Source organism: Rhizophagus irregularis, chromosome 19 (genome assembly GCF_026210795.1).
Source record: "Rhizophagus irregularis chromosome 19, complete sequence".
NCBI classification, from domain to species: Eukaryota; Fungi; Glomeromycota; class Glomeromycetes; order Glomerales; family Glomeraceae; genus Rhizophagus; species Rhizophagus irregularis.
In genome coordinates this window covers 3,346,635-3,361,573 of record NC_089447.1, presented here as the reverse complement: position 1 = coordinate 3,361,573, position 14,939 = coordinate 3,346,635, and the positions used below count along the sequence as shown (strand labels likewise).

The following is a 14,939-nucleotide window of genomic DNA, read 5'->3' as shown; positions in this document are numbered from 1 at the left end:
ATGGAATAAGTAAATCGCACAAATTTTTATTTAAATTTGCGAAATGAATAGAACCCATACAGAATTATGCCAAATTATTAAGCTACTCAAAGAACAGACATGCTGGATCTTACAGATGATATAGAAAATCTTCATATTTGCCAATAATACCAAATACTTATCCTGTTAAAAAAACACATTCACGTTATCATAGAGGCATTGGTAAGTGAGTACTGAACATGAAATGAATATTTTTATTTTTTTAACAGCTGTCATTTCATTTTTTGTCTGTATTTTTATCTGTAATGTAGCTTTAATTTAATATCTTTTTCTTATAGTATACCGCTTACTGATATCAAAGAATATGTAAAAGAACTGTTAAAATATACGAGAACGCGTAATGCAAATCTCCGAAATTTTTTTATTCAATGGCCAGATGATGCCGTTCGAACTTTAATTCTGCATCGTCGGGCTTATCAGCACTTATTTTCACAACTCCAATTCATAGCCAAAGAATAAAGAAGATTTATTGACAATTCCAATCTCTATGTAGAAGGAAAATACGTCATCAGTGAGTCAAGAATTGAAAAAAATTATTGAAAGGTTCATAACTCTGATTGATGTTAGACTGAGAATCTTTAATTTTCTTTATGAATTTACTCTATACCATAAAAGAGCAAAGAATATAGTGCATTACATGATATTAATTATTATCCCAGTCTGATTATTAATGAATTACTGGAATTCTTGAACAAGTTTAATTTACTTACCATCATCCAACTGATGGCAATAATTTGTTGTACCAATGATATTTCAGTAAATAAAAAGTACGTATACTTGAATATCTTCTATGGTTGCCATAAGCAATAATTATTATATTTTGAATTACAACCATAGTAGTTATAAGATTATAAATGTAAATTATAAATTGACTGAAACTACGCTATTGTGGTTACCTAAAAGATAGCATTATAATTACTTGACCTTTAGTCTTTTCACCTATTTATGGTAACCAACACTACAAAACACGGGTTCAACAAATATGAAATCTGTATAGAAATTTTGAATATAAACTATCTTCTTATGATTTTGATTATAATGAGTAATGAAGGAGCATCCAGTCACAAATTCTACCATTCTTGATGGTGATATGATTTTTCATCTGATATTTAGCAAGAAATCCAACATATATATTCTAACACAAATTCAAAAAAAGACTGGATTAACAATTCATATAGAACCAATTTTATCTGCCTTAGATAATCTACAAGAATATCTGATAGATTCTCCAAACAATTATGATATACATTTTTTTGAGGAACTATCAGATGAATTTTGTACATGAGTAATTGATATTTATGATGATCAAATATGGAAAATATTCAAAGAAACAAACTGACCAACTATAATTTGAATTCAGAATTTAAGCCATTACTAGAAATTATACTACTGCAACAAATGAGGAATTTATTTGGTTAAGATGGAACATCAAGATGTGAATTTGTTCATGTGATTTTTAATTAAAAAACAAAGGTGGAATAATTGTGACTATTGGCTACTAATAAAAAAAACAGAAAGTTAAACTAAAAGCGGAAACAGGCCAAAGAATTTGAGAAGCACAATTAAATAGCGGCCTAGAGAATATATGAATACCAACACTTGATAGTAAAATGATTAGAAATAAATATGAGAAAATGAGGACTAAATATCTTAGGTTTGGAAGTGAACTTTACTCAATTTTCACATCTTTAAATAATATTTGTTACTTACAATTTGGAGAACATGCCATTTAATATGAGAAAACAATTTAAAGACCACTTTATACTCGGATTTGTTCCATTTGGAGACAATTTTAATAAATTTATTCAACCATACAGTCATTTTTTGTTATGGGTGTATTTTATTATTTGCATAAATTACATGAAATAAACATTTGAGAAATCAATAGTATATAATGCCATAAACCATGAAAAAGGATACTACGTATAGGGCATATATATGATTTGACAAAGTGATTATTAGAATAATAAGTCTTTTTTTTATTTACAGTAGCTTTAATGTTGTTATTAATAAAACAATTTTCTAAAAAAAATAAAAATCTATTTCGCTAAAAAAAAAAAATTGATTCAATTAAATTATAGTGAAACCAATTTCAAGGTCGAAGTGTTTCAACTTTTAAGAGCCTATATCTGAAACAAAACCTTCGAAACATTTTTGATATAATAAGATTAGCCAATCAAAAGTATTTTAAGCTGATTGACAATTAATTACGATGTTACTTTAAAATTTTTATCAAAAGCTTTTAAAATAAATTGTAAATAATTATAATAATTATTAAATTATACTACAGTAAAAACGTGATCAACGCGTTTAGCAAATACAAATATTTATAAAATCGCTATCTGATGACTGCAAGGCCAACGTACTTACGTACGCCTATAAGTCACGTGATAAATATTACAAACTAAAGGATGCATCTTAAAATTGCATTTGGGACTCGTGGGTAAAGTTCTGAATCGCTAGATATTTTTAAAATCAAAATTAAAAAAAAAGGAAAACCATGTAATGCGTTAAAACCCTTAAAGGCAAAAAAAGTCTACTATTGCTTTTCAAACTCTGCTCCTAAAAAATAAACCTATCAAGATTACTCAGTTGTATGTATCAAGAAATTTAAACATTATGTTTTGCATATCTTTTCAATATTATCTACATTACTAATACATCTTAGTTACAAGTCTAAGATTGATTTTATAAAGATGAATCTAGCGAAAATAATATTTTTTTAATTAGTAAAGCATTTCTTTATTAATAAATAAAAAAAATTTACAGATCAATAGAAATACCATAATCTTAATCTTTATAACTAATCTAATTATTTACAAAAGCTATCTATATCTATTTCTATTGAATCTGAAAAATAACTAAGGACTACTAAATGTATAAACGTAAAACTACTCTTACTTATAACCTTTCTTATTAAACTTCATCTTCTTACGTATGTTCAGTTGTTATCCCTCTTTTCTATGTCCCTCAGAAGCCGATTGGTACAAGTTTCGTTTTTTTCATGTTAGTATAATCGATAAACTCCTCTTTACTTTCTGCTTCTACTGCTCCTTACCCGGTGTAACCCTGGATCTGGCGTGCGCAAAAACTAACAAAGATAATATAAATGGTGATTCTATTCATATAGATATGGACAAATAATAATAGTACACTATCCAGAAATAAGAAATTTTAATGATGATAATACACAAATCAGCTTAAAAAATAACCATAATAAGTAATTATTTCTAAACAAGGGTGTTACATGCATATTAATTTGATATTTAATGAAATAAAATCATCAATTGTCTCTATAAATATTTTGATAAAATTGTGTCATAAATACAACAAATGTTATACAAATAATATATTCAAATTGTTTTATTTGATTTAAAGGAGGTCTCTCTAGTTTATAAAGGAACAGATTCGTTGTTAAAAAAAAGATCTTTGATATTCACATTGTTTTTTTGATTTAAAGGGGTTCTCTAATTATTAAGGAACAAATTCATTGTCGATAAATATATATATATAGTATCTCAATCTTTAAGAAAATTGTTTATTTTTTGTAAAAATTCCAAAAATTCCAAAAATTATTTTTTCATGAAAAATTTAAAATGTTTAACATATCGTCAGGATTAAGGTTGTCAAACTTTTGATCATTAATAACATATCCAGCTTTTAATGGACTTGACTGAAGTTGAGAGAAACTTCTATAAAGTTCTTAACAACGAACAAAAAAAACTTTTTCTAATTACAGCAAGAAAAGTGAAACTGATACTGTGAACAAAGATAGAAAAAAAAAGAAGTATGTTATTAAAAATATATATATTTTTTTTTTATATTTACTATTATTAAAGTTTACTTATATTTTATTGCTCTTTTTTCTCGTTTTTTTTTGTTCATTCTATAAAAAAAACTAGAGAAGCAGCATACACTTCCTCAAACTTTCTCGACATACCTGCTGCGAGAAAGATTTGTGGTCACGTTTCTGCATTGGTTTCTTGTCATCGATGTCAGAAAAAAGCAAATTACGAGAACCATCAGCATAATTTTGCCTCATTAACATTCGACATCCTGGTCTTCCTAATGATAATCCAGAGTACTGTGCTGATAGTCATTGGATAAACGTATATTGCCAGGAGAATTGGAAGTCTGTGGAATGGGTCAAAATTTCTCTCTCTAAAAAAACACTTCTTTAAAAATCTTTACAGATTTATACATTTATTTGCAATAGCATATCTGACGATAACTAATACTCCAAATATATATCTCCATATTATTGGTCATTCTGCACTATTACTATTTTCTTTAGTTGGGGTTTAAAATAAGATTTTATAAACGCATTCCCTTGAATCAGCGTAGGCATAGAGTTCTTTAATGCTTTATTATCAAAATATTAAATAAAAAAATTGGTACATTTTATTTATTTATTTATGTATAATGGTAATCACCAAGTACAGTCCCAATAGATACAATAAAGTCGAAACTTGAAACATTCCGCCTAAGCCACACTTTGGTGATGGTCTACCTAATCGTTGGTTAAACCTTTGCAGAGCACGACCCAATCGACCCATGTAACCAAAAATTACCTATGAAAAATAAACAAATTGCGGTTAAAATTCATCAAATTTTTGTAAATTAATTTGTGTATACATATTTTTTTTAAAGTTTAAATTTTTAAAAAAATCATCGAAAATTTTAATTAGTTCACAAGTAGAATGAATATCTTGACAACCAGTAATTCAAATTTGATAAAATTTTGACAAGTTATAGTATAGCTTACAAAAATCATGATGCCCGATCATGGAATTTCTCAGAAATCAGTCAAATCACGACAAATGTTTTATAGATTTAGATTCATTCTATGAAATAAAAATATAAATTATAAGAAATATACTAACCGCAATTTTTCTTAACACACTGTATATGAGTTAGGGGTAAAGCTACCAACTAAAGCGTAAGGGAAAAATGACATTTGAAGAAACGAATAAAATAAAAAAAAATAACTATATACATAAAAAAAGAAATACATACAATCTTCGCTACTCCTTATTTACTTCAGTCTTGTCAAGAGGATCTACATAGTATCGTGTTCCTTTCTTCTTACTACCAGACTTGGAAACGTTCTTTTGGAGGAAGGAGACTTCTTCGATTTATTTTCTCCGACGCCCTTTGAATTGAATTGGGTTTTTTCGACAACCGTTCCGTAGATGCAACGATTTCCTACTTCTTTGACGCTTCGGACGAGACAAATTAAAGTTTTTTCGTATGAAAATTGAGTTTCTAATGCATATTATAATCATATTTCTCGAAGTACTCAATTAACAAATTCTGGCCCTTAGCGTTCTTGTTAAGTCTGTAACTTTTAACGTGAATTCAATAAATCTCGTGAGGTTTTTTCCGACTCCAAAGTTGGAGGTCACGCATACCTACTTTTCACGATATTTGTACATCGATACCGGAATGATCAACATCACATGATCGCACCACGGCAAATATTAGGCGTTGAAATACTTTATCAGTTCAGTTGGCTTTACCAGGCTTTACTGTTCTATCACATAAATACACTCTTCCGAATACTAAGTTCACTTCCACAGTGCAACCAAGGTAAGTGCCTATAAGGTATTGTTTAAGAGTCATTGTATCAAATTAAAACGCGTCTTTGAATAAAACGCAAATTATAAATTTTTTAGGTGACCAAAAATGTATTTTTAAATTTTCTTTTACCCTTCCTGCAATAGCGCCTTTCAAAGAAAAGTATTAATACAATTAATTCAAGTGAAAGTGTGAAACTAATTCAAGTGAAACTAATTTGGATAATTCAAATGAAGATGATTTTGATACATCAAATGGAAATAATATTGACTTAACTGAATTTGATGAGCCAAGTGAAAAATCTGAGTCATCTCTCAATTTGATAATTAAACCTTCTACCGGTTCAGCATCACAATCTAAATAGTTAGAAATAGAAGTATCATCAATAGATGATATTCTTGCTGATGTTCACCATTATGTTGGAAAACTAACTGGTGACAAAGGGATCATACCTTCAGATTATTTGGTTTCATTTAAACCAGAAGAATCTACAGGAGTTGGAGCACAATTAGTTGATTTATAAGATTATAAAAATTTCTCTCTGGTTAGAAGATGAAAAGAAAATATGGTTATTTTAGTATCTTTGAAGAAGGAGAAAAAACAAAAGCGAAAGGTAAAGTTATTTATTGTGTAAAATAAACTCTGAATTATTATGCTTATACTTATCTTTCTAGGAAATGTCTGCTTCTGAAGAATAAGAAAACGATAACATCAAATTACACAAAAGAAAATTTTGATTCCAAAATTGAATAATTTCCTACTATTTTGCAAGAAGAAGGATAATTTGTGAATTAAGGGACAATACGAATGCAGCCAACATAATGCATCGTGTTTTGTCTATGATGGAAGACATAAAAAACAATGCATTTTCAATGTTGGGCGAAAGAAATTGTAATTTTTATTTTTCTATTAATTATATTATTTTATTGTCAACAAAGTAACTTATTAAATTTAAATTATTTTATTTTATTTTTAGATTATAAGTACTACAGATAATACCCAACCACCAGATTTACCTTTTCACGATTTAACGGTACTAAAAGTAATTCTACCAAAATGGTCCACGTCTATAATTTCGAACTCTAGTCCTAATGCAACACCAATATTTTTTGCTATTACACCTTAAATGGTTTCTTTGTACAAAATTCCAATGTAGGTAATTCTTCAAGTTTACTATTATCTTCACCAAAACAAGCATTTCCATCTCTTGATGAAGTTTATACTAATCAGATAATACTTGAGAATTTGCGCAACTTAAAAGCATATTTGAAGTTGAACAGATTACTGTGGATCAAATTTCATTGTCTTACAGCGAAATCGATCAATTGGGGGTAAAAAAAAAAATTGGGTGCGCAAATCATTTAGAACTCTACTATTATTTAGTGTTTATAGCAATATTATGTACTAGCAACGTATTCGTATTATATATGCAAAATAATCTGTATTTCTATAATTGGTAATGTACATGATTTTTGTGAAATGATTAAAAATTTTATTAGATCGCGTAAATTATACAAATTTTTAAAGTAAACAATTTTATTTTAAAATTTATTTATCTAAATCTAGCATGATTATATTACATATAAATTGAATTCTTGAAAAAATTCGCAGCCAATTGTGAAATAATTTAAGAATATGCTACTAAAAGAGGATGTTTGGGATCATTACATGAATGATCGAAATCTAAAATCAGGGAAATGGGGTAAAATTCAACATGGCCCCAATGTATTCTATAAGATCCTGATCATGATGATCAAGCACAAGAACACTTTGTTCTGCAAGATACGAATAAAGAAAAAATATGAGTAAACAAAAATAATATAATAAAGATACATAATCGAAAATTTCATATTTGAAATAATATAATTCCTTAAATTTTTTTGTGCAACTACCATTCACAGCACCAATACCTTGTAAAAACAAAGCAGGTAGTAATATTGTACTTTATTCCACGCACAAATACATTTTTTTAAATCGCAGAAGCATTTTTTAAAGAACAACGATATCTATGAGATAAAGTACGTTCATCTTTAGAAGCTTAATCCAAAAATATAAGCTGTTCAAGCCCAATTTTTGCAATAAACGTGCTCCTAAGAAGCTCGTTTCATTCTTAAGCTGCTCGATGTAACTGTATAATTGTAAATATATTAGAAATCAAAAATTTAATAATAGAAATACAGAATACATAATTTATATAATTTGTAACTTACTTTTTTATACTAATCAGTAATCCCACAATATACTAAAGACCCCAAAAGAATTAGGAATGATATAAAGTTTCCGTCTGTAACTCAAGTTCTCCTACTAGTTCGTCTAAATAAGTCTACTTTGACTAAATCTCCGTAAGATCTAAATTGATAACAAAATTAGTAACAAATAAAAATATGGTTATCCTCTTATTTATAAATAAATACCTTCGTATCATCACAGGTTAGTATTTTATTACGACCCGGTGGTTCATAAAATAATTTGTACTTTGATATAAAGCTAAGACAATAGCAAAATCCAAAAATGAAAGCTAAATGTACTAATAGCTATTCAACTTTAAGAGATCTTTACACTTCTTTATCCAAATGCCTTATGCCTTAAGCGAAGACCTAAAGTGGAGGATTATTTACCTTTATTTTGATGGTTATAGTCGAAAAAGTATATATATTTGCGGAAGCAGAGTTAAAATATATTTACAAGGGGGAGCTGGGATTCAAATCTTATTTGCTAATTTCAAGGGTTTTTATCATCAAATGATCGACGCTGCGTATACGCGATAATCAACCTTCAATAATGATTGGCAATGAGTAAACAATTCGATATTTTTAATTTAAAAAATCATATGTTGCATAATTACATAATTGTAATATTTAATGGTGTCATAGTATAAAACCTCGCGCATATTAATTTAATACACAATTAATAATCCCGAGATTGTGATATTTTTTAAACAAAGGCGCCTGATCAAAACCTGTTATATAAACAATATATAGTAGAATATTCACTTTTTTTTTTTGATTTAAAGTTAGGTTTTTAAGGAATAGATTTGTTGTTAAAATAAACAATATTTAAATAATCTTTCATATATAGTATCTCAATCTTTAAGAAAATTATTTATTTTTTCGTAAAAACAAAAGATTTAATGTCTAAAAACTCGCAATGTAAGTTATCAAATTTAGGGCAGGATTAAGGTTGTCAAAATTTTGATCATTAATAATATATTCTTATTAGCTTCACCTCCCGTTGCGGGAGAATTGATTGGTGCTGAACAAAGTGGGTCTAATAACAGATTTATTGAAGAACCACCATTTCTAACTCCTAAACAAGTTAAGAAGTTCTTAAGTTTTCTGACTAAAGAAGAAATGGCCGTCTATGAAACTCTTACCGACGAACAAAAAACGTTTTATTTAAATGTATTAAAAAGGGCGCAAGCTGAGGGTAAAGCAGAATATAGAAAAACAGGAAAAGTATGTTATTAATATATATATATTATATTTTTTTTACTATTATGAAGGTTTACTAATATTTATTGCTTAATAGAATATGTTCATTCGTTTTTTCCGTAGATTCTATAGAAAAGACTAGGGACGCGAGAGTCATGTTATTGATAGGTTAATAGTAATTGTGTAAAACGATAAAAACAGTGAAATCAAATATATTTTATCTTTATTTTAAATCAAATTAAAATATAACTCGATTATCGTGTTACTAGTTACATTCTTTCAATTAAAAAATAAAGCTGGTTTTTTGCTTAAAAGCGCGTTAAAGTTGTCTCTTAACAAAACGGATAAACTTTTAAATGGTTTAATTATCATAAAGAAATGAGGTAAAATATACTTATTCAACCGTCGGTATATTTAAAAGATAAAGTTTGTTTTTCCGTTGGTTTCCGGGAGATGCAACGACGTCTCAGATCAAATTAATACATAAATAAATTTATTAAGAAAGGCTCCCTCAGTAAAGTGTTAAATTTAAATAGAAAATGGGTACTCTTTGCGTATTTTAATAGTCAAGAAGACCGGAGGATGCTTGGATAATCACAAAAAGATAGATAAATTGGAAAAAAGAAGTCAAGTATCTGATGATCGACTTTCGATAACGGACGAATTAAAGAATTGGGGAATTTCCAGAGAAGAGTGGAATTCAACAAACGAGCGTAATAAATTAGAAGAACGAGTTAAAGAATTTAGTTTGCCAGACAAAGAATTCACGGAACGACTTCCTTCAAGAGTAGAAGATCAAGATATCAATAAAATAGGTAATAAAAGTGTAAGTGAAACAAAAGAGAGATGATAGAGAAAAATTTCAAGGACGATTGTTAGCTAGTTTAGGTTAGATAGAAAAATTTAGTATTCGTCTTACCGTTTAACATTAGTTATTATCGAAATGTATTGCGGCAATTATGAAAAAAAAAATTATCATAAAGAAATTAGGTTACACAGCTAAAGAAGTGTACCATCAATTAATTAAATCAAACTTATTGTAAAGTATCATATAAAAAATTATTATGAATGATTTTTTTTGACAATTCTGCCGGTTAATGGGTCAAACAGAATTTTTGTCGGATATTTTAAAATGACATTATTATTAAATGGCGGCAAAATTTTATTATTAATAATTATCATTTCATTATCTTTATCCAAATGCTTATGCCTTAAGTGAAGACCTAAAGTGAAGGATTATTTACCTTTATTTTGATGGTTGTAGTCGAAAAGAGTATCTAAATTATTCACAAGTGGGAGCCGGGATTCAAATCTTATTTGCCAATACCATTTTGAAAACGGCGAATTGGCGTTAATAATCATGTGTCAACCTTCACTCGATTGGCGATGAGTCAATTTTTAGTAACAATTCGATATTTTTAATTTTTTTAAAAAAATCATGTATTAATTATAATATTTAATGGCTGAAAGATTGTCGTCATAGTATAAAACCCCAATTTGATACACAATTAATAATCCCGAGATTGTGATATTTTTTTAAACAAAGGCGATTGATTTTGGTAAAATTGTGTCATAAAAATCATAAAAATAGAATGTCTTTATCTGCCTGATCAAAACCTGTTATACAAACAATATATAGAATATTCACTTTTTTTTTTAAAGGGGGTCTTAAGGAACAGATTCGTTGTTAAAATAAACAATATTTAAATAATCTTTCATATAGTATCTCAATCTTTAAGAAAATTATTTATTTTTCGTAAAAACAAAAGATTTAATGTCTAAAAACTCGCAATGTAAGTTATCAAATTTAGGGCAGGATTAAGGTTGTCAAAATTTGATCATTAATAATATATTCTTATTAGCTTCACCTCCCGTTGCGGGAGAATTGATTGGTCCTGAACAAAGTGGGTCAAAGAACAATAACAGATTTATTGAAGAACCACCATTTCTAACTCCTAAACAACTTAAGAAGTTCTTAAGTTTTCTGACTAAAGAAGAAATGGCCGTCTATGAAACTCTTACCGACGAACAAAAAACGTTTTATTTAAATGTATTAAAAAGGGCGCAAGCTGAGGGTAAAGCAGAATATAGAAAAACAGGAAAAGTATGTTATTAAAATATATATATTATATTTTTTTTACTATTATGAAGGTTTACCAATATTTATTGCTTAATAGAATATGTTCATTCGTTTTTTCCGTGGATTCTATAGAAAAGACTAGGGACGCGAGAGTCATGTTATTGATAGGCTAATAGTAATTGTGTAAAACGATAAAAACAATGAAATCAAATATATTTTAAATCAATTAAAATATAGCTCGATTCTCGTGTTACTAGTTACATTCTTTCAATTAAAAAACAAAGCTGGTTTTTTGCTTAAAAGCGCGTTAAAGTTGTCTCTTAACAAAACGGATAAACTTTTAAATTGTTTAATTATCATAAAGAAATGAGCGAAAATATACTTGATAGGTATATTTAAAAGATAAAGTTTATTTTTCCGTTGGTTTCCGAGAGATGCAACGACGTCTCAGATCAAATTAATACATAAATAAATTTATTAAGAAAGGCTCCTTCGGTAAAGTGTTAAATTTAAATAGAAAATGGGTACTCTTTGCGTATTTAATAGTCAAGAAGATCGGAGGATGCTTGGATAATCACAAAAAGATAAATAAATTGGAGAAAAGAAATCAAGTATCTGATGATCGACTTTCGATAACGGACGAGCAATTAAAGAATTGGGGAATTTCCAGGGAAGAGTGGAATTCAACAAACGAGCGTAATAAATTAGAAGAACGAGTTAAAGAATTTAGTTTGCCAGACAAAGAATTCACGGAACGACTTCCTTCAAGAGTAGAAGATCAAGATACCAATAAAATAGGTAATAAAAGTGTAAGTGAAACAAAAGAGAGATTATCGAGAAAATTTTCAAAGGACGATTGTTAGCTAGTATAGGTTAGATAGAAAAATTTAGTATCGGTTTATTTTTAGAATAAGGCATTATTGTATACATTAGTTATAGGGCATTATGTAATGTAATTATCGAAATGTGGCAATTATGATAAAAAAAAAATTATCATGAAGAAAATTAGGTTACGCAGCTAAAGTGATTCGTGAAACGTTGGGTACCATCAATTTAATTCAAAACAAATATCCGTGTGAAAAAAAAAAATTACGTTGTCGGATGTCGATCCATAGTAGTATATGAGAAAATAGAGAATATCAGCGCAGGCTAATTTTGGATTGAATAGACAACTTTCATATTGGAGGGCGCTATAGTATAGGAGTTTCTTGTATGAGGGTTAACTTGCATCTATTATAGAAGCAAATCGGTATGTTCCCAAACAACACTAGTCTTGATTTCTTTGTCATTGGCACCATTTGAATAATATAGAATAAATCACGAATAAAAAAATTACGTGTAACATAATACGATATATGTAAAATTATAAATTCATTTTACACAAATAATATATAATGCTGGTAAATAGTAATATTTTGTCTATAGTGCAATGAATAAGTGTGAAAATTTGGAAATATACTCCTTTTAATGTGATACTATTAAAATATACATTGGTAACATTACTAAACTTATTAAAATTAATAAATTTAAAAGGTAATTTAAGACTTAACCAAATATGATATTCTTTTTTTTTTTAAATCATATAGTACACTTGATGAACATTTAACAATTATAATACAAAAATTTATTAACAAAAAATTTTTTTATTGGTCAAGTATTAAATAAAATTACTATGCATCACGCTGTTTTTGGTCATTACAAATAAATTAATTATCTATAGTTAAAAATGAAATCCACCAACCTGCGAAGATTTGGTTCCGCATAATTTATTCCGGATCTTTTTATTCCCAAAGATTCTCCTTCATTTATCATCCCTGTCACATATTCTGGTTTAGCCTATAGATCGTTCATAAATGTTAATGCACAAAACGTGTAATGGAGCTATACATTATTGCATAAATTGCATAAAATATCCTGACGCATTACGTCATTTAGATTAAATATTACCCCGTATAGTATCCCCCTCTTTTTACGTGAAAAAAGTTACTTTTTCTATCGATTTTATTATTTAGAGAATCCAGATTATATGCAAATAATTTTCTGATTATTATACAAGCTTTTGAAATAATGTTGTTATAATAAAAATTTGAGTTATAGACGTGGCAGTTACAAGGCCATTTGTATCATACTATGGCCGGCACGATTCCCGACGGATGATTCCCATTTGCCTGACTGGTTTGGCCAGAGTTATACAGAGTTATATACGAACACGTGATCAACCGGCCACGTTAGCTGCGGGAAACGGTCCGTAAGCGGGATATATGTTTTGACACGTGAGTATGTTGATGAGCTAGTAGGGTTTCTTGACGTATTCAAGTGTACATTTGTAAATTAATGTGCTTGATATTTGTTCGTTACGTACATTTCCAATTTTGCGAAACCTTAGGCATATACAGTATAACAAAATTTAAGTAAACAAGCATTGTCAGCGTTTTTGTTTAAATTATTTATAAAGACCCATAAAATATCCCTACTATCCACTACATATATATCATTACATGGCGATGCGACATATTAAATTATAAAATCGGACCTTTTCTCGAATGTCATTTCACAAATATATCATTTCCAAAAATCAATTTGTTGGATACTCATTTCCCGAACTGGATCATTTCTGGAACTCCAATTTCTCGAATGCCAATTCCCTAAATCTTAATTTTCCTGAAGTCCGATTCCCCGAATCAATATTATAAAAATTGGAGTTTCGGGAAATGATCCAGTTCAGGAAATGGCCAATCGGAAAACTTCATACGATTGTAACCATAATATAATACATTATATACCTACGTAGTAATAACAAATACTTAGATAATAAAGATAATAGTATATCCTTTAAATGTAAGAAAGTCAATTTCTTGGTTTAATTTCAACTAAAAATTCGACACAAAAAACTGTAACACCGATACCCATAGTTTTAGGAAAGTCCATATCTACTAAATTAATTTCATATTTTCTGAATAATAAAGCTATCAAACAAACTAATTCAATCATTGTAAGCTTATTTCCTGGGCATAATCTTAGTCCTCCACCAAACATGATAAAAGAATTCTTCTTTGGTTCAAAATTTTCGTCCATCCATCTATCAGGGTTAAATTTATTAGGTTCTTCCCAATAATCTTCATTATTATGAATAGCTTTAATATTAATTAGAAATGGTGTGTCAGCTGGCCATTGATATCCTGCTATTTCATCGGGTTTATCAATACATCTTGCACATATATGCATTACTGGGAGAATACGAGCTACTTCTTTTACAATTGCTTCACAATATTTTAAACTATAATAATCATCTTTAGTAATTGGTCGCATTTTATCACCTTGAAATATACTATCAATTTCTTCTACCATTTTCTTTTTCACTTCTGGATTATGTGCAATATAATAGACAATGAATAAAAACATATTCGCAGACTAACAAGGGAAGTTAAATATAATATCAAGTTAAAAATTAACAGTGTAAAAAAAGCCTAAAATTAGGATTTCTCTTATCTTATGAGTTCCAGTAATAATTCCTTCAAGTAAATTAACGCGAATTTCACTATCAGTCATAGATCTGTTGGCTTCACCAGTTTCGAAATAATTATCATCACGTGGTGTATTTTTGATAATCATCGATGTCAACATATCATGCGGTAAGGATTCATCCAATGATGTATTATCAATTTCATTTCTACGTCTCTTAATAATTGCATCCAGTCTTTGATTAAGAAATCCCATGTTATTAAGTATATCATTTGCTTTATTTTTAAAAAATGGAATATAATTTCGTAAGAAAGAAGGAATGAATAGAAAAAATGATACCCCCAAAAGTT

The 14,939-nt window shown here is 28.4% G+C and overlaps 4 protein-coding genes across 4 annotated transcripts; 2 read left to right on the top strand and 2 right to left on the bottom strand.

Annotated features, from left to right (window-relative positions):
• Positions 1–4,560: 4,560 nt before the first annotated feature.
• Positions 4,561–5,661, bottom strand: OCT59_011277 (uncharacterized protein; the record flags this gene model as incomplete). Its single annotated transcript, XM_066136396.1, has 4 exons — positions 4,561–4,610; positions 4,923–4,971; positions 5,056–5,069; positions 5,559–5,661. 4 exons carry the CDS (start codon positions 5,659–5,661, stop codon positions 4,561–4,563), a joined length of 216 nt encoding a protein of 71 aa, XP_066001020.1.
• A 1,708-nt stretch (positions 5,662–7,369) lies between these two features.
• OCT59_011276 (uncharacterized protein) lies at positions 7,370–8,041 on the bottom strand (the record flags this gene model as incomplete). Its single annotated transcript, XM_066136395.1, has 6 exons — positions 7,370–7,391; positions 7,527–7,558; positions 7,639–7,744; positions 7,827–7,858; positions 7,944–7,965; positions 8,031–8,041. The coding sequence occupies 6 exons, from the start codon at positions 8,039–8,041 to the stop codon at positions 7,370–7,372; spliced, it is 225 nt and encodes a 74-aa protein (XP_066001019.1).
• Positions 8,042–8,746: 705 nt separating this feature from the next.
• OCT59_011275 (uncharacterized protein) lies at positions 8,747–9,897 on the top strand (the record flags this gene model as incomplete). The annotated part of the gene is made up of 4 exons (XM_066136394.1): positions 8,747–8,765; positions 8,836–9,071; positions 9,145–9,166; positions 9,614–9,897. The coding sequence occupies 4 exons, from the start codon at positions 8,747–8,749 to the stop codon at positions 9,895–9,897; spliced, it is 561 nt and encodes a 186-aa protein (XP_066001018.1).
• Positions 9,898–10,821: 924 nt separating this feature from the next.
• Positions 10,822–11,990, top strand: OCT59_011274 (uncharacterized protein; the record flags this gene model as incomplete). Its single annotated transcript, XM_066136393.1, has 3 exons — positions 10,822–10,840; positions 10,910–11,151; positions 11,610–11,990. The coding sequence occupies 3 exons, from the start codon at positions 10,822–10,824 to the stop codon at positions 11,988–11,990; spliced, it is 642 nt and encodes a 213-aa protein (XP_066001017.1).
• Between the last annotated feature and the right edge of the window lie 2,949 nt (positions 11,991–14,939).